Consider the following 24,507-nt stretch of genomic DNA (forward strand, 5'->3'; position numbering starts at 1 on the left):
GCTGCGTGGAGGGCAGGAGAGGGCTGCGTGGAGGGCAGGAGAGGGCTGCGTGGAGGGCAGGAGAGGGCTGCGTGGAGGGCAGGAGAGGGCTGAGTGGAGGGCAGGAGAGGGCTGCGTGGAGGGAAGGAGAGGGCTGCGTGGAGGGAAGGAGAGGGCTGCGTGGAGGGAAGGAGAGGGCTGCGTGGAGGGAAGGAGAGGGCTGCGTGGAGGGAAGGAGAGGGCTGCGTGGAGGGAAGGAGAGGGCTGCGTGGAGGGAAGGAGAGGGCTGCGTGGAGGGAAGGAGAGGGCTGCGTGGAGGGAAGGAGAGGGCTGCGTGGAGGGAAGGAGAGGGCTGCGTGGAGGGAAGGAGAGGGCTGCGTGGAGGGAAGGAGAGGGCTGCGTGGAGGGAAGGAGAGGGCTGCGTGGAGGGAAGGAGAGGGCTGCGTGGAGGGAAGGAGAGGGCTGCGTGGAGGGAAGGAGAGGGCTGCGTGGAGGGAAGGAGAGGGCTGCGTGGAGGGAAGGAGAGGGCTGCGTGGAGGGAAGGAGAGGGCTGCGTGGAGGGAAGGAGAGGGCTGCGTGGAGGGAAGGAGAGGGCTGCGTGGAGGGAAGGAGAGGGCTGCGTGGAGGGAAGGAGAGGGCTGCGTGGAGGGAAGGAGAGGGCTGCGTGGAGGGAAGGAGAGGGCTGCGTGGAGGGAAGGAGAGGGCTGCGTGGAGGGAAGGAGAGGGCTGCGTGGAGGGAAGGAGAGGGCTGCGTGGAGGGAAGGAGAGGGCTGCGTGGAGGGAAGGAGAGGGCTGCGTGGAGGGAAGGAGAGGGCTGCGTGGAGGGAAGGAGAGGGCTGCGTGGAGGGAAGGAGAGGGCTGCGTGGAGGGAAGGAGAGGGCTGCGTGGAGGGAAGGAGAGGGCTGCGTGGAGGGAAGGAGAGGGCTGCGTGGAGGGAAGGAGAGGGCTGCGTGGAGGGAAGGAGAGGGCTGCGTGGAGGGAAGGAGAGGGCTGCGTGGAGGGAAGGAGAGGGCTGCGTGGAGGGAAGGAGAGGGCTGCGTGGAGGGAAGGAGAGGGCTGCGTGGAGGGAAGGAGAGGGCTGCGTGGAGGGAAGGAGAGGGCTGCGTGGAGGGAAGGAGAGGGCTGCGTGGAGGGAAGGAGAGGGCTGCGTGGAGGGAAGGAGAGGGCTGCGTGGAGGGAAGGAGAGGGCTGCGTGGAGGGAAGGAGAGGGCTGCGTGGAGGGAAGGAGAGGGCTGCGTGGAGGGAAGGAGAGGGCTGCGTGGAGGGAAGGAGAGGGCTGCGTGGAGGGAAGGAGAGGGCTGCGTGGAGGGAAGGAGAGGGCTGCGTGGAGGGAAGGAGAGGGCTGCGTGGAGGGAAGGAGAGGGCTGCGTGGAGGGAAGGAGAGGGCTGAGTGGAGGGAAGGAGAGGGCTGAGTGGAGGGAAGGAGAGGGCTGAGTGGAGGGAAGGAGAGGGCTGAGTGGAGAGTTGGGTCATGGGCTGACGGCATCTGCTTGCACTAGCTGTACATTCAGGTCAGGTGGCAGAGGGCGGTGCATTCAGAAAGGTACGTCTTTAGCCATACAGACGGGTGTTTTCCCTGCTTGATGTGTGTATAGATAACCTACATAATCTAAAACTTGAATTTTAAGAATAGGATGAGAAACATATGTACAAGTATAGAGGGCCATGAGGGAATATGAAAAACAAATCTTTGAAGAGGGCAAAGTTAATTGGAAAAATGGTTCACAAAATTTATTAGGTTGGACAAATGCATAACCAAGGCAAGAAAACACTGTAACCCATCAGTACAGATTTTGGCACTACAATTTGCAAGAACTGCAAAACTTTTGAGATTTAACAGAATGATATCTGTGTCATTAGTTACTCAGAGAGATTTGAGCACTCCCTTTGAAAGCACAAAAGAGGGGAAAGAGTTATTCAGAATAATGAAGGAATTTTGAGGGAAAAGGTTTGTAAATACATTTCACTGCCAGGCACTACAGGTCACAGGATTAAAACACTGGCAAAAGAACAAAAGGAGAAATAATGTCTAAAAGAAAACGCGCAAGATAAATTCTAGAGACTGCTTCTTGCTTATGACAGTTGATGCAGCTTTTGTCATCGTCTTCAAGTCTGTGTGCAAAGGTTACAAGGAAAAAAAGGGGTCAGAAAACAAGTCACACCGGAGTCAGAAAGGCACGAGTGAATGTCCACAGATTTTCTCAATGTGTTGCAAAATAAAATCATTTCAGGTGTATTTCTTTTCATAGACCATTTTGCCAACCTAGAACATTACAGATACAGGGCAGGCTTTTCACCTGTTGTGCTGACCCATAATACCTACCTCAGAACTCTCTACTTTTCTTTCATCTATATGCCTGTCTCAGAGTCTCTTAAATGCCCCTAATGTTTCAGCCTCCACCTCCAGCAATGCAGTCCAGGCACCCACAACTCTGTATTACAAAAACTTTACCCCCAATCTCCCCTGAACTTTTCTCCCTTCACCTGGTGTTTGCTACCCCCACCCTGGGGAAAATAAACCTCTCATACTGCAGACTAGAACCCACCTCAGAAATTCCTTTTCTGGCCTCCTGTGGATTTCAGCACCTTTGTTACTAGAGCTGGTGCTCATACTTTCACACCTGTGCTCCACACTGAAAGCAGCGCTATCCCTCAACTTCACATTGAAATGAATCCCTCCATGTCCTGAATCCACCCTAGTACACTCTCAGCCCAGCAGTCAACATCCCACTAGAACTCTCCATGCACTGGGGAAGGCGATGCCTAGATACGCAGCAGGTCAGGTAGCACCCATGGGAAGAAATGATCAATCAACATTTTGGGTCTGGACCTTTTCTCAGTTTTCCCTGCTCAAGTTGTCTGCCTGCTGAGTTACTCCAGCAATAAAGGGTGGATTCTGGCAATAGTCGTCCCCCCCCACCCCAAAGGAGGGAGGGGGTAGGAATTGGCCAGGGCCAACATGGGCCCCAGGGAAGGAGGGGGTAAGACTTGGCTAGGGATGGCAGGAACCCCCAGGGGTGGTGGGGTAAGGGTTGTCCAGGGCTGGCAGGGTTCCCCAGGGAGGGTGGGGGATAGAGATTGGCCAGGGATGGTAGGGGCTTCAGGGAGGGAGGGGGTAGGGGTTGGCCAGGGACCCCCAAGAGGGGTGTAGGGGTTGGGCAGAGCTGTGGGGGGCCCTAGGGCGGGAGGAGAGTAGGGGATGCCCAGGGATGGTAGGAGCCCCCAGGGATGGTAGGAGCCCCCAGGGATGGTAGGAGCCCCCAGGGAGGGAGGGAGGGAGGGAGGGAGGGAGGGAGGGGTTAGGGGTTGGCCGGGGCCAGCGGGGGACCCCAGGCGGGGTAATAGTTGGTTGTGGCCCGGGGTCCTCTCCCGGCCTCCTGTCCCGGAGCGACGGGCGCACTCACGCTGTTCTCGAGCGGGACTTGCTGCAGCTCGGGCCCACGCCTCCGGGGTCGCAGCCTGCGCCATAAGCGCCAGAAAACCCCGTGGTCTCCCAGGCGCTGGCCCCCATCCAGCGGCCTTTCCACAACCTGCCGCGCTCGCCATTCCGCCAACTTCCGCTCCATTTGTGCGGGGCGGAAGTGACCTTGATTTCACGGACCCCGCCCCATTTGTGCGGGGCGGAAGTGTCCTTGATTTCAAGGTCCATTTTGCGGGGCGAAGCAGGCTATTCGGCCCTTTAAACCGGGTCCCTCATTCAACGCGCCGCATGGCTGAACCTCTATCGCAGAAGTTTGGTGCAGGTGAATGCCATTCAGCCCTTTGAACCGGCACCACAATTTCACACGATAATAGGACCAATTCAGTATTCTATTCCTGCTTTCTCTCCATCCCCCATGATCCCTTTAGGTCAAAAGGGCCAACTCCCTTTTGAATCTATCTAATCGACTGGCCTCAATAGCCTTCTGAGGTAAGGAGTTGCATAAGTTCACAACATTCCCAGTGATGAACTTCCTGCTACATGGTTTACCCTTTTGCCGGACACCGCATGGTTTGGAACTCTCCAACACCAGGAACATTCCTTTTGCATCCATCCTGTCTGGTCCTGTCAGAAGTGTTTGTCTCTATGAGCTCCATGCTGAATTCCAATCAGCATAATCCTTTTCTATCTGGTCTTTCATCCCAGGAATCAGTCTGGTTAAGCTTTGCTGTACTTCCTCAATAGCAAGAATGTCCTTCCTTGGGTTAGGGAGTTTGCTGTCCACAAAGTGCTGCCACATTTGCTCATTACGTTTCAAAAGATACAATGTAGCACCAAGGAATGTCCTGTGTTTATTGAAATTTTTTTTGTCTTTACAAAAGAATTACTTTATATAAAACACTCATTTTCACAAAATGGGTTGAAACGTTTCCAATTTTCAAAATACCTATCAATTTCCAGAATAATTTACAGTGATGGAAAATAATCTGCTTTGGATCGTGAGTCAATGTGGGACCCAATGGACATAGGGATTTGTGGATTTAAGTAACATATAAATTTTAATAAAATAAGGAATTTCTTGGTTAATCTGTTGCTTTAGACCATTTAGAGGATGAATGCTTCAAGTTCCGATCAAATGACTGATTGAAAGTTAAGGGATTCAATCTCCTGCGACATTGGAAACATTTTTTGAACCAGGGTATATTTGTGGCAAAGAGGTATCTATTCCGTTGAGATAATAATGGACAGGGCAGAGAAAAAAAGTATGGGACAGAATTCAAGCATAAAATGTTTTGAGAGACAGGCTACATTGGGATTGGAGAAGATGAATGAGCTGTAAGGCCATTTAAAAGAAAATTATTTGTCATTAGGTTTGGCATAAAATGTTTTGCTCGGAATGTTCAGTTTGAACTATGGGGTAATTTTCTTACTTAATTTAGTCAATGAGTTAGGTGTAGAAATCCGAACTCTAAAAATCTAATATCCAAATATCTTAAGACTAGGTACAATTCTTTGCTGACTTTTTGATATGTAAGTACATAAGGAAATATAAAGTGTGAAAATCAACAGATTCCTGCTAACAACCTGCCATATTACATCGGCTCTACTGAGATCATAAGGCAATATTAGTACCAGTCAAAAATATGGAAGTCACTCATGAGAGTAACAAGAAAATTAAATGGAGTAGGAGGGGTTTAAAGACCCTCAAACATAAGTTACACATTAATCTTTCAAGTGGATGCCACAAAATACGTTTTCATTTGATAAATGTGCCTCTGTCAATTTACCGACAAATACAATGATGGGAGTACAATGGTGTCCCATTTAAAAAAAAAAGAAATTCAAATTTTAAGATATGACATGTGGTGGTACACCACCGGCCTATTGCGGTGTTGTGGGGGGGGTGGGGGGGAGCGGCAACCTCTGTACCTGCAGGAGTGTAAGTGGACAGGACAACACCCAGCCGGCTGGCAATCACCCTCTGGGATAGAAGCCTGCGCCGGCCTCCCTCGGCCTCCCTCAGAGTTGCTGCATCCACAGCCAGCCTGGCTCTGTGGAAGTCTTTGTGGATTAAAGCCTGTTGTACAGTCTTTACCTTGTGTGTGTCTGATTCTGGCTAACAGCGCACCACAGGACAGAAGAAATGCTGAAAGCACGGACCCAAGAAACAGAGCTACAGCTTTATATACCCCACTACCTTTTATATTGCAAGTTCTCAAGTGTTAGCTTGTGTTTTCTAATTATTTATATTCGCTCATTTGTGCAATGGACAATTAAACAGGATATATTGCCACCAACCCTTAAATTAATTTGCATGTGTCAATAAAACACAATGCTGGAGAAACTCAGCAGGTCAAACAGTTTATATTGCAAAGACAAAAATACATAACCAGTGCATATACATAATCATCTTATCACTTGGTGAAGGGCCCAAGCCTGAAACATTGGTCATGTATTTTTACCTTTGCTTACTTCAATCACTGTTATTCTTAGAGTTTACAATCCCTGTTCTAATCTCCTCATTCCTTTTGCTGGGTCTGCATCACTTTAAAAAAAGCAAACTCATGAAATGATTATGTATTAATCCATAAATATTATCAGCACAAATTCTCTTATCATATGAACTTTACTGTGTGACCTTTGTATGTTTTGTTCGAGCAGATTTGGTGTGGTTTGAATTTTGCAGCAGTCAAACCTCATGCTATCGGTGCTGCCTTCTAATTTACTCTCAAACGCTCTTTCAATTGTTGGGATATTTATAACAGGCTTGTTGCATCTCAGATTCTCCCTTTACAGCTGGCTGCTGTTCTAGCTTTCCTCTAAAAGATTTTTCTCTAAATCATCTGGATGGGAATTATGTGCTGTCGCAAAAAAATCTTATTACTTAGCATTGGAATTGCTGTTGGTGTGCTCTTGGTGATAATTGGAGGTATTATGATATATTATGGAAATCAGACAGTTCACAACACCATAAATAAGGTACAGATATTTTGTGACTATATATAAACATATATGTTTTGTTTATCCTTAAAGATTTGAAAATGTATATGCTATAAGTGCTTGTTATTTTATATTTGTGTTTTTGCTACATTATCATGTAGATGGTCCAAGTTTGTCGTCCTTTAAATTAAAATTATACCTATTTGCTCGTTCGATCATCCCTCACTGGATTGTGAACCTGGTAAATGCACTAGTATCCCTGAGACACGGGGTTAATTCATGTTCAATAATGAAACAGAAATGGCCTCGACAGGCAGCTTGATCGGAAAGAGAAACATCTGGGTCTGAAGCATTCACTCTGTTTTACTTTCCTCAGACGTTGCCCGTCATGTTGAACATTTCTGAATTTTCTATTTTTGATTTGGATTTCCAACATCTGCAGTTTTTTTGGTTACCTTGATTCATGTTTGCTTTATTTTTCTCTGTATGAGAGCTTTAGGAAATAAACTGTCCGTCTCTAAAACCTATCTAAATTCAAATACAGAACTACTTTGTTGCTTGAATAATTTTCATAGAAAAATGGAACATGGGTATGCAACTCTAAAACCACATTCACCATTAACCAATGGAGCCACATGACTACTTAATGTTCTGCATTGTATACCATCTCAACATGAACTCACTATATTAAATAGAGTATTCATAATCAAATCCTTTAAAATTTTCACTGAATACATTTTAAGTCGCATAAAAACTTCATTTAAGTCATCTATTTAATTTTACAGCTCTCAGTTTGATGATCCTCTGCAACACAAGCTCACAAAGTTCAAGTTTATTATCATCTGACTGTACTTATACCACCCGACAAAATTGCGTTTCTCCGGACCAATACACAGTACACAAAATAAATAAAGATATAATTTAAAATAAATATATATAAATATTTTAGGATAATTTACTTGGTAATTGGATACTGTTCACCTGTCTTACAGCCTGTGGGAAGAAGCTATTTCTCAGCCTGGCTGTAACCTTTTGATCAAAACGGAGCATCGTAGGTGGAGACTGTTGTTGTTGTTGCTATTTAACAGCTGATTCAGAGATTCTGCTGTGCTGCTTCGTTACCCTAAACACATTATTCCAAAATCTGAAACACTTCTGGTCCGATGCATTTCGGATAAGGTGCACTTGACCTGTATCGCATCGCGCAAGGATACAGCCACAGGACCTATTGTGCCCCTATAAAAAATTATCACGATGGTGGCCAATATCTTTGCCCTCTTCATTCTCCTAAGGAAGTGTAGATGGTGTTATGCCTTCCTGACTATTGAGGAGATGCTATGGGTCCAGGATAAGTTGCCCTTTATATTCACACCAAGGAACTTTGTGTTTTCCACTCCCTCCATGATGACACCATTGATGTGCATTGGAGAGTGGTCAACCTTCATCCTTCTGAAGTTCACAATCATCTTCTTTGTCTTGTCCACATTGAGTCCCAGGTTATTGTTGTTCTCGCAACAGTTTAGGAGCGTCCCAACCTCCTCTCTGAAAACTGACTCATTGTTGCCAATAAAGCCAACTAAAGTCGAGCAGGGGCGAACTACAAAGAGTGCTAGAGAAACTCAGCAGGGCACGCAGGATTTCCACAAAAGGGCTGGGCACTTAAGCAAGCAAGAAAAGAGCTAACTAAATCAGAAGCACATCACAATCAGAATTAATTGTCATAAACATGTCGTGAAATTCATTTGTTTTGTGGAAGCATTAAATGCAAATGTTGCTATAAATTATATTTAATAAATAAATAGGATAAAGTGAGGTAGTGTCTGTGGTTCATTGCCCATTCATATCTTGACGATTCAGAGAGGAAAGGACAGATACAGAGGGGCACTCACCAACACTTTTGGAATAGATTGCTGAATGAAAAATGTAGTTTCCATAAGTGATGGATTTTACTGTGTGAAAGTAGACATGTTGAGAAAGCCATGAAAATACTGTATTAGATCTCATTTATCCCCATTAACCACTTTGTGGATAAACCATTATAATCAAAACTTCACTTGCTTATTATCACTGTGCAAAAAAAACATGATTAATAGTGTTGATACCAAACTAGATTCCAGCTAGGGGCACATTGACCTACTGGTAAAATGAGCAGAGTTTAATTTTGAAAATTACGTTAATGCATTTGGGTGGATTAGAAAGGCTTGGATGTTCGTAATGAATGATAATGTCTAGAAATGGCAAATACCAGAGAGAATAGCCAGAAGATGGGGAGGGGTTTAAAGGAAGCATATGAGAGGTCTTATACCCAGAGGGTGGTGGGTGCCTGGAAGAGCTGCCAGAGAGGTGCTGGAAACAGGTACAATAGTGATGCCAAGAGGCATTGAGCCAGGCACAGGAACAATTCAGGGGATGGACCATATACAGGTAGATGGGATTAGTTTAATTGCAGACATCATGGGTCTAAGAATGTGTTTCTGTGCTGTACTATGTTCTGAAGTACTGGCAAACAGTGGGGCCTTATTATTCCATGGGAAAGTATCCCAGAAGGCTAAAGCAGGGGTAGATAAGGTGGTTACAAAAGCAACCAAGATACTTACCTTCCTTAGCTGAGACATAGAATGTAAGAACAGAAGTTATGGTCCAGCTACATAAAAAAATTTACTCAGGCTACAGCACTTCTGGACATTGCATTACAAGAGGGATGTGATTGCACTGGAGGGAGTATAGAGGAGATCTCATGGATGTTGACTGGATGGAATGTTTATGTATAAGGAGAGACTGGATACCGTAGGTTGAGTTTACTGTTCAGTACTGAGATGTGGGGCTCAGGGCTGAACCCAGCCTGACACAATGAGTGCAGGCCATTGAGGGGCCAGTAACACCTAATCCCATGTGTGGACATACCTCCTAAAATTTATCTCATTAGCCAGCATTGAAAGCAGCTGCCCTCTCTGCTCTCCGGCTGTTCATCTCTCCCAGGATGGAAATTTCTCCATGGCAACGGTTAACGTAGCAGTTAGTGCAATGATATTACAGTGCCAGTGAATGGGGTTCGAATCCGGTGTTGTCTATTTGTACGTTCCTCCTATGTCACCTTCCTCCGGGTGCTCCGGTTTCCTCCCACCATTCAAAACGTAAGGTGGTTGCAGGTCATTTGGTGGCGTGGGCTCGTAAAGGGCCTGTTACTGTGCTGAATGTCTAAATTTAACATTCACATTAAAAAATAAAGTACAAGCTGAGGAGGAGCTGTGGAGCCTGGTCAGATCATGAGCACTCAAAGCTCAGGTTTGCCTAATAATATTGATTGATATGTTCACCTGCGCACATCCCTGAAATTGTTACAGTTTATTGGGAAAGTATTTCATGTCATTGTAATTTTTTAGGTCATTTAACAGTCTTTCAATCTGTCACAGGAAGGCGTTATTGAAGAAGGGACCCTTGCTTATGAGAACTGGATACAAACTGGGAGTCCTGTCTACAGGCAGTTCTGGCTCTTCAATGTGAAAAATCCATCAGACATTATGAACTCTGGAGCTAGACCGATACTTGAGCAAAAAGGACCCTATACCTACAGGTATCTGAAAATATCATGCAGTTACATTGAAACCTCACCTGTTTGTCTTTGCGCTCTGGTGCTAACTGGGGTAATCAGCATTTGAATTGAATCATTTTGTTGTCACATGTACTCAAATACAGTGGAGGCTTTGTTTTGTGCGTTATCCGGGTAATCCAATTCGTGCAGCAAGTAGTGCAATAATGACAAACAAAGAAATGAAGAGACAAATAAATGTACGGAAGAATACACAGAAATGCTGGAGGAACTCAGCCGGTCTCGTGGCGTCCATGAGAGGTAAAGATATATTATCGACATTTCGGGCCCGAGCCTTTCCTCAAGGGCTCAATATCTTTACCTTCTATGGTCGCTACGAAACCTGCTGAGCTCCTCCAGCAGACTTTTCCTGTTTTTGCTCCTTTCACAGTGTAGGGAGCATTCAATTGTCAAAGTGTTGAGAAAAGTGCAAGAACACAGTGCAGGGAATAAAGAAAAGCACAGTTATAAAAGGGAGTGTAAAGCCATCATCTTTTGCCAGTGAGAGATCCATTCAAGAATCTGATAACAGTAAGAAAGAAAATCTCCTTGAATCTGGAGGTTTGAATTCTCAAGCACATTTATCTTCTGCCTGAACGAAGAGGGAAGAAGAATATATCTGGGGCGAATGAGTTTTGTAGTATTTTAGCAATTTCTCTCGAGTTTGGGGAGGGGGGGGTAGGTGGTATAGATGGAGCAGAGGTTGGTGTTCATGATGGCCTGAACTGTGTTTGCTACTCACTGCCGTTTCTTTAGGTCTTAGGCAGAGCAGTTCCCAAACCAAGTGGTGATGCATCTGGGTGAATATTTACACTGGAGCTCCTGTCAGAGTTAGTAAGAGACCTTGAATTTCCTCAATTTCAAGCAAGTGGAGTTCCTCGTTCATTTGATGAAAGAGTTGTTTTCCTGCCACCAGACTCTCCATCTCTTTCCTAAACTCTTGTTTTGGAGATGATATTGTTCCACTGTCTTCTATTACTGTATTTTTCTCTATTCTTATATTATTTGGAGTCTCTGACTCCCTTTTCTAACATTTTTCAAGCATGGGTCAACCTCCTAATCTTTTGGATAAGAAATTATTTTTTTTGTGGTGAACCCTCTTGAAACATGTAGTCACTGCTTAGGACAGTAAAGATGACTAGAGGGCTTTGCCAAGGGGTGAATCAACTGGGCCTCAGCAGGGCAAATATTCTGAATCAGAATCAGAATTTATTGTCATGAACAAGTCATGAATTTGGTGTTTTGCAGCAGCGTCATAGAGTAAACATTCGTATTATAAACCATCTTACAACATTACTATATAAAAAAAAATAAAATAGTAGTGCACGAAAAGTAAGGCAGTGTCTTTGGTTCATTGACTATTCAGGAATCTGATGGCAGTGGGGAAGAAGCTGTCCTTGTGCCATTGAGTGCTTGTCTTTAGGCTCCTGTACCTTTTTCCCAATGGTAGAAGAGTGAAGAGGGCATGGCCTGGGTGGTGGGGGTCTTTGAGGATAGAGGCTGCTTTTTTAAGACGCTGCCTCATGTAGATGTCCTCGATGGAGTGGTCTGGTGCCTGTGATGTTGCCGGCCGAATTAACAACCCTCTGGAGTTTATTCTTGTCCTGAGAGTTGGCACCTATATACCAGGCAATAATGCTCTCCATAATACACCTGTAGAAACTTTTGAGAGTTTTCAATGACATACTGAATCTCCTCATACATCTTATGAAGAATAACGGCTGGTGAGCCTTCTTTATGATTGCATCAGCATGGATTTAGGTGATATCAATGACCTTAATACCTGTGGTGCAAAACATTTCTGATGGTCGCTTGTGGCAAGGTCTGAATTAGTCTGACACCTCTACACTGCCAGAAGAGCTTCATATGAACACTAAGCTTCTGGGAGAGGGACTGAGTCACTGGCCTGGAACCACACTCCAGTATAGGCCCCAAGTTGTGTGAAAAAACAGGGGTGGGGGAAAACTGGAGAATAACCAATATTAATGAATACATCTTACTGTAAGTCTTGTGAGTATAGAGATTAAATTGAAAAAGAGATTAAATTTTAAGAGTAAGAAAATATCTCAGGGTTTGAATATTAGATTGCAAATGCTCTTGTGGTTTCTTTTATCATTCAATCCTTCTGTTTGATAAATCAACTGACATATGTATTTGAATAATCCTCATCATTGTTTTAATGTCTCTCCAATAATTTTAAAAGCTACAAAATTAGAATGTCCAAAAATGCTTTAATCACTCAGTCAAATAGCATAATGTTCAGGATTAAGTTAATTAAAGTTTATCAGGGAATATCTTAACAGGCTGACTCAGAATTTCCATCTGATGACTGTAAATTAAGAAATCCAGAGAGATTTGTTTTATGATTGCATGTTTGGATGTTGCGCCAGTGTCATATCTTCAAGATTATCCCAATAAAAGACACACCTTTCTCAAATTTATGACCTATTGAAGGCCAATCAAAAAGCTGAGAAACAAATATAGAACTTATAAATATATCTGCAATTAAATTAAATTATAGAATCATGAATATGTTTACTGTCTCTGCCCTGAGACTTAGTGTTTCCTGAACAATGTTTCCTTACTCTTCTCCACTTTGGTCTTTCATGCTCTGCACTCCAGTGGCATCACTAGGGTTGGTGTCACCCAGTGCGGAATCTCATGGTTCATCCCCCACACCCCCAGTGGATCTCCTCCCATACCAGACCCTACAGAATCCTTAGTAATTTTTTTTGGTGCTAATGTTATTCGTAAATCGTAATTCCCGTTTATCACTGAATGAAATGGCCATAGTACAGAGATAAACAACTGGCAAAATTAAAATTACCCTTTTAAATTACAACATCATATGCACAGCAGAGAGTTTTAGCCTTGTAGGTATACTGATTCATGTAAGCTTCCGAAAAATGTTTTTGTTGTTATAACTAACTACAGGGATATTTTTATAAAAAATAATAAATTTCTTCTGAAACACTGCACAAAAATGTTATAGACAGTCATTTTGGTGTCACCCCCTTCTGATGGTGTCACCTGGTGCAGTCCGCATCCCTCGCACCCCACTAGGGAGGCCAGTGCAGCACTCTCTAATCATTCTCACTCCGAATTCCTTCCACACAATAAAAGCCTTTTGTATAGCTCCTTCACCCCCTTCTGTTTCTGGTCCTCTGCCACAAAGCATCCTCATCCATTCACTGTAAAACTGCTGTATAAATTTCTCAGACGTATGGTGATGTAATGCATATAATTTTTCTCGATTTTATTTCCAGAGTGCGATATCTCCCGAAGAGCAATATTACTGTAAATGATAATTACACAGTTTCGTTCCTCCAGCCCTTTTCAGCTATCTTTGAGCGCAGTATGTCAGCAGGACCAGAAACAGACCGACTGACAGCCCTCAACCTCGCTGCTGCAGTAAGCAACAGATGTGTTCATTAAAAATGTCATATCTATTTGAAAACCAGACGCAACCAGTGTACACCAGTACTGACATCCTGAATACTGAGCTAAGCGAAGGTTACCACATGGATGGGTTTACCTATGAGGAAAGGATGGATAGGCTTTCATCTGCTGGAGTGAGTAGGGACTTGATGGAAACATTGCAAGATCCTCGGGGTCTTGACATGATGGATGCGGAGAAGATATTTCTTTTTTTGGGGGAAAATCTACAATTCAGGCTCACAGTTTAAAAATAAGGCATCACCCACTCAAGTCAGAATTGAAGCAGATTTTTTCTATTAGAGGGCCATGAGTATTAGGAACTCCCTTTCTGGATAGCTGCTGAAAGCAGAGTCCAAATGTCCAAGTGGAGGTGGATAAACTCTTGATTAAATAAACAGGATAGAAGGGTTGGGGCTTGAAAATATAACATAAGAAATAAGAGAAGGGGGAGTAGGCCACCCCGCCCGTCAAACCTACTCTGCCATTTAATGAAATGATCTGATGATAATCTCATCTCAGGGTTGTGTGCCCAGCCCGCTCCTGTTCACGCTACTGAACCACGACTGCTTCATCAGATCCAGCTCCAACAGTGTCATCAAGTTTGCAGAGGACACAACAGTAGTTGGCTTCATTAGCAACAACAACGAGTCGCACTGCAAAGAAGAGGTGGAAAATCTTGCGAAATGGTGCGAGAACAACCACCTTGAGTCTCAACGTGGACAAGATGAAGGAGATGATCGTGGGCTGCAGGAGAACCAGGAGCAATCACCCCTCCACTACCCATCAACAACTCTGTAGTAGAGAGAATGGAGAGCACCAGGTTCCTTGGAGTTTACTTAACTCAGTGGTTCTCAACCTTTTTCTTTCCACTCACATACCAGTTTAACTATTCCCTCTGCTATAGGTGCTCTGTGATTAGTAAGGGATTGCTTAAGGTGGGAAGTGGGTGGAAAGAAAAAGGTTTGAAAACCACTGTTTTAATCGTACCTAATTGACTTGTCACGTACATGGTTTCATAACTCCAAAGGACATGGCCCAATGACATTTTTCTCAAGCAAAAACTTTCAGTAACAATATCAATATCATATCTCTTCCCCTTACTCTTCCCACCACCCAACCACCATCCCTCTCTTTTTTGGTTCCACTCAACACCTTCCTTCCTTATATATTCTAAAACCTGAAGCCCCTTATAGTCTCTGTCATCATCACCCAGCCTCTGTCCCTATCGCCACCCTTCCATTCTGACCTGCCCTCCCCCCACCCACCCAATCTGCTTACATCCCTCTCCACACTTGGGTCCACCAATCACTTGCCACCTCCTTCCTCACCTCTCCCTCTCACCTCTTTACTCTAGCTATCTCCCCTTTGCCCTCTCAGTCCTGGTGCAGGGTCTCACCTGAAATGTTGACTTTCTGTCCTCTTCGGATGCTGCCTGACTGTACTGACAATAACCACACCAGCAGTGCGAGTATAAGACAGCTTTAATAAACTAATATGTACACTAAGAGGTCTTGTCTCTGCAAGACGAACCTGGAAGGCTAGACTGTAGCTCCGGACTGCTTTATATACAAGGATGATGAACCTGGAAGGCTGGACTGTAGCTCTGGACTGCTTTATATACAAGGTCACCAGGATGACCCCTAGTGACCTAGTGGTGTAATTACATATCCCCACACTGACCCACTGAGTTCCTCCAGCAACTTGCACTTTGCTAACATAATGTCTAACCGACACCTTTTTACCATCTGTAAAGTTTTATGAGCCAAGGTTAACAGGGCTGGGCTTTTCTCTTTGGAGCAAAGAAGGACGAGTGAGAACTTATTAGAGCCATAGATAGGGTGGGTAGCCATCCCCTGTTTCCTCGGGTGAGAGTAACAACCACTAGAGGGCATCTGTATACAGTGAAGGGCGGAACTTTTTAGGGGAGACATCAGGGGTAAGTTGTTTTTCCACAGAGAGTAGTGGGTGCCTGGAATGCATTTCCAGGGTGGTGGTAGAGGCTGGTACAACCGGCACCTACAGGAATGAAAGAAAAATAGAGACTTATGGGTGTGAGGCTTGGAAGGTTGAGATCAATGGCTTTCAAACGGCCTCCCTAAACTCACATTCCACCTTAAGCAATCCCTGACTAATCACAGAGCATAGGGATTGCTTAAGGTGGAATGTGAGTTAGTGGGGGGGGGGGCAGTTTGAAACCACTGGTTTACATTGTTGGGTAGTTTTATATGCAGCACAATATCATGGGAAGAAGGGCCTGTACTGTGTTGTTATGTTCTATGTTCTAATTGTAGTTGATGAATGCAGGAAGAACCATAAAAAGAATACAAATTCGATGTCCTGGAGCTGCTGAATGCTAATACATTCTTTACCATTCACAGGGTGCACCATCCCTTGTTCCCCCTATCTTCCACAATATGGTTGACAGGATCTTGAAAAATGTAAATGCCTCCCTGTTTCAAAATAGAACAGTGGGGGAGTTACTTTGGGGATATGAAGATCCTATATTGAAGCAAATGCAGTCAAAAGACCCGATTACAGGAATATTTTACCCAGTAAGTATTTGGCGATGAACAGGGAACAATGATAGCTGGGGAATTTCTACCTTGCTCAGTGGCAATTCATAAAATCATACCTTTGGCCCACTGTATCCACACTGGTCACGAAGTACCTCTCTGTACTTATCCCATCTTCCAGCAATCTATTGTACCTCTCTTTCTTTCTGAGCAATAAAGGATGTAAGGTACCCGACACATTCCTGCCAACTGGAGTTATTAAGATGAATAACTCAGGTGACCTATTTTAACCTTTAATATTTTGCTTTATTCATTTGGCCAAGTGAAACTATTTCCATGTCTGCCATCACATCCGGCAGAAAATTGTGGAACAAGCACGGTTCGTGTAATGGTTAGCACAACGGATTTGAATCTGTCTGTAAGGAGTTTGTACATTTTCCCCATGTCTATGTGGATTTCCCCTGGGTGCTCTGGTTTTCTCCCACATTCCAAATCTGTATGGCGTTAGAAGGTTATTTAGTCATATGGGCGTATTTGGACAGTGTGGGCCAATAGGCCAGAAGGGTCTCTGCTGTATCTTTAAAAGTGAAGGAAACCTTCAGAACCAGTTGTGTGCTTTAAAACTGCTTTGTCTGACACCTTCTGTGTATTTGCTGCATCTTAAGATAATCTATCTCTGACGGTCTCATGATTTACCTTGTCTGTGTCTCTAGTATAATGGAACAGAAGATGGATATTATAACGTGTTCACTGGCAAAGATGAGATCAGTAAAGTTGGCATCATTGACCGCTGGAGAAGTGAGAAGTAAGTGTGATTACAGTCAACCTTTTTTTTATACGCCTTCTCTGAAGAAGATGAATTAGGTGGTAAAGACCTTCTACCATGCCGCATCATTAAAATTAAATCTCTAAAAATTAATAGAGTAAGATGGATGTAAATATTTTAAATTTTATTTTTAAAGATTTTAACATTTTTATTAATTTGAATTTTTAAAATTCTTTTTAAATTTAAATTTAGACATAAAACATGGTAACAGGCAATTTCAGCCGATGAGTCTGTGTCTCCCAATTTAAACCGGGCCCCCAGGGGAAAACCCACGCAGATATGGGGAGAACGTACAAATTCCTTACGGATGGCGCGGGATTCGAACCCTGATTCCAATCTCTGGCGTGGTAAAGCCATGGCTCTAAACATTGCTCTAAACACAACGTGTTTCTAATCATGCAATACTAAACCTAACCAAGGGTTCTCCATAGCTTCTGCTTTTTTTTGTGATTTTAAATATTTAAAACCATTTATTTATCAAAAAAATTATTGTTTTTTAATCAAAGTTCATATGTGTCAATGGATCCTTCTTTTAAGAATAATTTGATTCATATTTTTGATTGTTTTATGATGCAACAAAATAAAGCTTTTCCATTTATTGAGCATTTCCATATAAGGGCCACAGTGTATGAGTAAATATGTTCTGATCTTTACATTGGTATAGCAATTTCATTGACTATTTTTCCCAACCTGAGCTTTATAGGCCAGTGCAATTGCATAAGAGCCTTAACGAAGAGTTTCTCAGGTCAGTGTCTGAGGCTGAACCCTCCAGCTGCTTCAACAATGACTTCCCTTTCAACAGAAGATGAGAACATTTGCAGGTGCTTGCACCCTGTTCAATTCCATTCAAAATTATTCTGCAAATAAAGAGGTCTGTGCATGCATTAAAATAGTTAAATAATATTCAAACATGGACTGCAAAAGCTACAAGCCTCATTTGGACTGGAAAGATGCCGGGCAAGACCATCTGCAAATTCAAAACTCTTACTGTAGGAGCTCAAAGACATAACAAACACAGACACTCCCTATCATCTTTCTGGAGTTCTCATTGACTAGAAACTTAATTAGTTTTGCCACATTAATACTGTGACTTCAAGAACAGGATAGACAGTATGGCAGGCGCCCACCTGTGACACCTCAGACCCATCTTTACTACAGGTATCAATAAGGCATAAACATGGACCAAATGGAATATCTTGCCTGTATGAGTGTGACTTTTAACAACATTCAAGTTGTTCCATACTACCCAGGACAAATATCCTGCTTGGTTAGAACCCCAAAACATTCATAAATGTCCATTCACTCCACCACCAGTGCCCCATGACTGCAGTGTATAACCTTCACAAAGTGCCCTGTGGTTTACTTACCGAGATTACTTCAACAACATCTGCCCCACACCTCCAACTTCTAGTGGTGCAGGGAAGCATGTGTACTTGGACTCCACTAATTCAGGTCACCCTTATGTGCTTACCTGGGAATATGTCACCATCCCTTCATCATTGCTGGGCCCAACCCCTGGAATTCTCTACCCATTGCATCTTCTCAAGTAAGACAGCAGTGATTCAAGCAGATGGTTCACCTTTACCTTCTCAAAGGCAATTAAGAATGGACAATAAATACTGGTCTTGGCAGCAAATCCCAGATCCCCCAAAAATTCAATAGATTAAAGAAAAAGGCAGCAAAACTTGCCATATGTCAATGGCATTTCTGTCATCTGCAATGGCAATGTAAAATATGCCACTTAACTTAATTAGTTTAGGTTCTGAGGTTTAATTAATTGTCATTATTCTCTTTCTAGGAAACTCCCTTTCTGGAATGATCAATATTGTGACATGATCAACGGCACAGGTAAGATTGATACTCAATGTAAGTAACCTCGGTATCGATGCCACAACAGTCACGAATCAAAAGATGCTGAAAAGCGAAACGCAGAACACTGCAGATACCTGAGGACCTCAGTGGGCCAGGCTGCATTCTGGGGAAAAAAATAGACAGTTGTAGCAGGCCAGGCCAGGTCAACCCCTCAGACGACGGGCCGAATCGCCAGAGTGAACAGCCAGCGCGGCAGAGCACAGGGGCTATCCCCCCCCCATCGCACAGAAGTTCCAGACTGGAGGAGTGCATTGCCAGGGGAACGACCAGGCCTCACAGCAGCATTATGACATCATTCCCGTGAGCCTGTCGCCTCCCCTAAAAAGATGGTTGAAATAAATGGCAGTTACTGGTTTACTTGCTTGGTGTAAACAGCATTTATTTCAGCAGCTCGGCCTTTCGCAGAGCTGCACAGCCATCGTTTTGGATCAGAACCGCTTATCCAGATGCTGAAAATCAAAAGAAAGTCTGAACAATAGTAATACTTGGGAAAAAAAAACCAGGTTCTCAGAGGTGGAAAGGGTGGTGGTATGCAGTTTGGAGATGGTCAGCAACTTTGGACACCAAGGTTTAAGAATGAAAAGCCCTTGAAAGTCAGAAGTGGTAACACAATATTAGGGTTTGCTATTGATCTTCTATTTCCAAAAACATAAATGATTGCTTCGTTGGTCCCTTTTTGGTACTTGTGCCCCAGTTGAAACATTTGGTTACTTTGAAGGAAAATTTAGATCTCCCATCAGAAGGCTTTCTTTCCCCTCAAAGTAATCTACACATGCAATATGTCGAATTGCAGAGTGAAGGTGAATATCATGGGGTTCAAAAAACATCTGGATGCTGCAGAAGAATGTATTTCTGCTGAGATTTGATGAAGGGTTATGGGGGACAGAGTGTAGTGTATCTAAGTTTGATGACAAGACTAAATTAAGTGGAAAAGCAAATTATGCGGAGGATACAGAGAGATATAGATAGGTTAAGTGAGTGGGCAAGGATCTGGCAGATGGAGTATATGTTGGTAAATGTGAGGTTATCCACTTTGGGAGGAAAAATGGAAGATCGGGTTATTATTTAAATGGCATGACTTGGGAGTGCTTATGTATGAATCACAAAAGGTTGGTTTGCAGGTGCAGCACGCTATCAAGAAGCCAAATTGAATGTTGGCCTTCATTGCTGGAGGGATTGAATTTAGGTACAGGGAGGTTATGCTGAAACTGTACAAGATACTGGTGAGGCTGCATCTGGAGTACTGCATACAGTTCTGGTCTCCTGGCTTTGGTGGTGGTCCAGAGGAAGTTCACCAGGTTGATTCCAGAGATGATAGGGTTAGCCTATGAGGAGAGATCACGTTGTCTAGGTTGTACTCACTTGAATTTAGAAGAATGAGAGGGGATCTTAAAGAAATGAATAAAATTACAAAAGGCATAAATAAGATAGAGGTAGGTTTCCCATTGTTGGGGGAGACTAGAACTAGGGGAAATAGCCTCACATCCAGGGTAGTAGATTTAGGATGGAGATGAGAGGAATTATTTTTTTCCAGAGGGTGGTGAATCTGTGAAATTTGCTGCCCATGGAAATAGTGGAGGTGACAGTATATTTAAGACAAGGTTGGATAGATTTTTACATAGTAGGGGAATTAAGGGATATGGGGTAAAGGCAGGTAGGTGTAGATGAGCTGAACATCAGATCAGTCATGCTCTCATTGAATGCGGAGCAGGCTTGATGGGCTGGATGGCCTACTCCTGCTCCTATTTCTTATGCTGTCTTCATTTGTAACTATCCTGGGAGCTGTGATGGGGAGGTGAAGGGATTCAGCTCTCAAATAGAGAGACCCACATTAAAAGCTGTAAAATGCAGGCCTGAATTGCAGCAAATACCCTGAAAATCAGGTTCTCTTTTTTTCTTTGGCTTGGCTTCGCGGACGAAGATTTATGGAGGGGGTAAAAAGTCCACGTCAGCTGCAGGCTCGTTTGTGGCTGACAAGTCCGATGCGGGACAGACAGACACGGTTGCAGCGGTTGCAGGGGAAAATTGGTTGGTTGGGGTTGGGTGTTGGGTTTTTCCTCCTTTGCCTTTTGTCAGTGAGGTGAGCTCTGCGGTCTTCTTCAAAGGAGGTTGCTGCCCGCCAAACTGTGAGGCGCCAAATGCACGGTTTGAGGCATTATCAGCCCACTGGCGGTGGTCAATGTGGCAGGCACCAAGAGATTTCTTTAGGCAGTCCTTGTACCTTTTCTTTGGTGCACCTCTGTCACGGTGGCCAGTGGAGAGCTCGCCATATAACACGATCTTGGGAAGGCGATGGTCCTCCATTCTGGAGACGTGACCCATCCAGCGCAGCTGGATCTTCAGCAGCGTGGACTCGATGCTGTCGACCTCTGCCATCTCGAGTACTTCGACGTTAGGGATGAAAGCGCTCCAATGGATGTTGAGGATGGAGCTGAGACAACGCTGGTGGAAGCATTCTAGGAGCCGTAGGTGGTGCTGGTAGAGGACCCATGATTCGGAGCCGAACTGAAAAAAATATATGGGGTTTTCTCATGGAAGGGTAATCTACAGCAGTATAAGCCTGCTCTGACACATACAGGGTGTGTCAGATTATGTTTTATATTTTATATTGTATATAGATAAGTTTTAAAGGAAATAAATTGTGGCAGGTTTTTTATTAGTTTAGGTCACATACAAACACTTCAAAACAGATCTCATTTAAAATGCCAGAACTCTGCTCAAGCCAGACAGTCCTGGCTCCGAGCGCCTTTGCACAAACTTTGAAGAATGCCGATAGAGACTTCACAAGTAGGTGTTAATTGGACATATTGTGGAGTAATAGATTATTGTTTTGGAAAGCAACAGTTGAATGAACTCAGAAGATTAGGTCTGAAGCCACAGTCTGTGTGAGTGCAGTTGGCTGTTCTAAGAAGGTCATGTGGTTTTCTCTGGGTGAGAGAAAATTGAGTTCTCCAGTTCAGCAGCAGCTGGGACTGGAACAGGACAAGCTGGCAAGCTTGTGGAAAAACCCCATTTTGAAGACAGGTTGTGCGTTCTTAATTCAGCCTGGTCAAGGACTTTATTTGCATAGGGAGCAAAGGAAACATACTACAACAGATGTGAAAATCTTAAGATGGATCTGTGCATAAACATTACTCAACCATAGAGGATGTTGCAACATAAATATGGTACATCCTCCTCTTACACAACTTGTCATAAACCATAAATTCAGTATGTCCAGGAGTTAAGCTAATTGAGTTTAAAAATATTTCTTTCATATGAGGGGATATGTTCAGGACATGTATCAATCATGCTTAATTAAAAAAGTAATCTGCAAATAGTCAAGATGGGATTGGCTGCATGACAAAAACCATTTTGTAATAACTAATATTTATCTCAGAATATATATTGCAGGTAATAATAATCAGGATTGGTCCAAATCAATCTTCCAGCACAAAATTGCAAGATCTCTGATAGTATCTTCTATCTTTGCATTTTGACAATTTTTTATTTTCCATCAATTTGTATTATTTAAAAACTTCCATCATTCTTCTCTCACCTAATACTTAGACCAGAGCAAATTTCTAACAACACATTTTAAAAAATTGGTCATTCTCTACGACTGATCCATTAATGACAGAACACTCTAGCTTTGTGCCCTGCAGTTCTTGCCATTTAGTGCACCAAACATCCCTTGACTTAAAGATTGAACAGAAAGCACACTCCCTCTGGCCACGATATTTACAAACCTCAAGTGCAATCTAGTTAGTGCTTTTTTTCCATATTGCCAGTGGATTTAATATGTTAGATTTATTACTCCTTGGTTAAATGTACAAAAATGAAAATTGAAAGGCTAAAATAATTAATTGGAAGTTGTAGTTTAAAAAGTGAATATAAATATCTTTAAGTGGAATTTAAATAATTTCATTTAATCTGCAAATGTCCACCAGCTTAATGTACTTGACACAAAGATAACATCCTGTCTCAAAAGTCAAACTGGCTTAAAAACTTGAGCACAGCGTCTGTGACTTGCTACTCCAAATGTATGCTGACAGTTTAAATACAGAATACAACGACTCAGAGGTGGCACTCAGGAATAAGTAAAATGTTAAAATTGTAAAAGTGAATGCTCTCTGAAGTAACATAAACCTTTGGTAAAATTGTGTTTGAGTAAAACGATGTTTCCCAGGATGAAGAGTTTTGCTCATAGCAGCTGCTGGAATAAAGTTGGATAAAATGGTGTCACCAGGACAAAGAGCTAGTTGACGTCGCTTGATGTTGGCTGCCTGCTTAGTAAGAGTCTCGGTCCCTGCTTAGCAGGAGTCTTTATTAGTATACAGATAGTAGATGATTTACGATGGCTCGAATCCGTACTTTCAATTTTGAGTTCCAATATGTCCCCATGGCACACTACTCTCACACTATACCGGGCAATGGCAGCATAGCGCAAGAGTAGTGCACAGCATATTCTCTCACGATGCTGACTCAACCATGCTCACAGTCGCTGTATTCAACATTTATAAAAAAGGTAAGTGCACTGTTCTTTTATGAGTTGTAATTTTTTGATTTAAGATGGGAGTGCAGGACACAACCCCATCATAAGTTGAGGACCACCTGTATTGTTAAGTATATTAGGCTTTTTTTCTTGGGGGAGGGGTTGTTTATTACCTATAGTTTGTCTTTCGGGCAGCTCCATGGAGATGCAGCTACATTTAAATGTTTTTAAAGAATGTGACTGAAAATAAAGTAAAATTCTTTCTATATTCATGAGAGTGAAGTTTGTTCAGTATAACATTTTGTATTTTAAACTGTTTATTCTTAAAACAGGTGTATTAGTTAGACATTGTAATTGTGAGATTCAAGCAACCGTAAAATTTGCATATCCGGCATCTACCATCCCGGCAAGTGCTGGATACTAGATGTTTTACTATATAATGAAATGCCTCAAAGATTAGTGTGAGATTATGTTATATTTTATAATATGTATAGATAGGTTTTAAAGGAGATAAATTGTGGGTTTTTTTAAGTGTAAGTCACAAACAAACAAACACTTGACAACACAGATCTCATTTAAAATGTCAGACCTCTTCTCAAGCCAGACAGTCTAGGCTTCCAATGCCTTTGTAAAGATAATGGAAACTGCTTTGCTGAACGACTTCAGAAGTAGGTACTAATTGGTCATGCTGTGGAATAATGGATTATTGTTTTGGAAAGCAACAGATGAAAAGACTCAGAGGATTGGGTCCAGTGCCACAATCCGTCTAAAGGCAGTTTGCTATTTTTAGGAAAGTCATGTGGTTTTGCAAGCAGAGAGAGTCAAACAGGTTTTTCTCTAAGTGTGACAGAGTGAGCACGAGCAACTGCTGGTTTTCTGCAGTGGCTTTTGGAAGCTTTTTTGAAACCCCATTTTGAAGATGGGTTGTGAGTTCTTAGTTCAGCCTGTTCAAAGCCCTTGTGGTCAATACAAGAGGAGATGGCTGGCTGAGATAAGGGAAACAGAAAAGGATCTCTGTAGTGACCGGAAATAAAGAGGTTATCATCTGAAAAACCCTGATGGGGAAATTTCTTCAGCAGACACTGATGTGGCTGATCAGAAAGAATCAGTTTGTGTGTCCAACGTGCAACAAATCTCTCTGAAAACCAGCAAGAAACTTCCTGAGCAGTGACCATTTACCTTTCAAGCACCAAAGCCTGGTGAACTTTATAAATGTTAAATTCTGTGCACAGTATGAGAATTGCCTGATATCAGTGAACTTGGAGGAGTGAGAAGTGAGATTGGACTGTGAATTAAAGAACATTTCTGAACTTATACACATATTACATACACGTGTGCTTAGAATTAGAAGGGGGTTAAGTTAAGTTAAGTTAATAGTGATAAGTTAAAGTTTGATCCTGTTTTCATGTTTAAAGATAATTAAAAGTAACTTTTGTGCAAGTAACCATTTGTCTG

The 24,507-nt window shown here is 43.1% G+C and overlaps 2 protein-coding genes across 7 annotated transcripts in view; one reads left to right on the plus strand and one right to left on the minus strand.

The window, feature by feature from the left end:
- Positions 1-3,546, minus strand: part of saysd1 (SAYSVFN motif domain containing 1) — an 84,578-nt gene extending 81,032 nt beyond the window's left edge. The window contains exon 1 of the mRNA XM_069909237.1: positions 3,384-3,546. Coding sequence (XP_069765338.1) covers positions 3,384-3,545 — 162 coding nt within the window. The 5' untranslated portion in view covers position 3,546. The remainder of the gene's footprint in view (positions 1-3,383) is intronic.
- An 88-nt stretch (positions 3,547-3,634) lies between these two features.
- cd36 (CD36 molecule (CD36 blood group)) overlaps positions 3,635-24,507 on the plus strand; it is a 36,455-nt gene continuing 15,582 nt past the window's right edge. For 4 of the 6 annotated variants that reach the window (XR_011348210.1, XM_069909232.1, XM_069909234.1 and 1 more), the window contains exons 1-6: positions 6,224-6,379; positions 9,754-9,914; positions 13,196-13,340; positions 15,746-15,919; positions 16,594-16,685; positions 18,505-18,554. Coding sequence is in view for 5 of the 6 variants with exons in the window: in XM_069909232.1 (XP_069765333.1) it covers positions 6,248-6,379; positions 9,754-9,914; positions 13,196-13,340; positions 15,746-15,919; positions 16,594-16,685; positions 18,505-18,554 (754 nt within the window). In the remaining variant the exon portion in view is untranslated. Of the gene's footprint in view, positions 3,890-6,223; positions 6,380-9,753; positions 9,915-13,195; positions 13,341-15,745; positions 15,920-16,593; positions 16,686-18,504; positions 18,555-24,507 lie in introns of those variants that run through there. The other 2 variants (XM_069909236.1, XM_069909235.1) reach the window with 2 other exon arrangements.

This window comes from Narcine bancroftii, chromosome 13 (genome assembly GCF_036971445.1).
Source record: "Narcine bancroftii isolate sNarBan1 chromosome 13, sNarBan1.hap1, whole genome shotgun sequence".
In the NCBI taxonomy this organism is placed as follows: Eukaryota; Metazoa; Chordata; class Chondrichthyes; order Torpediniformes; family Narcinidae; genus Narcine; species Narcine bancroftii.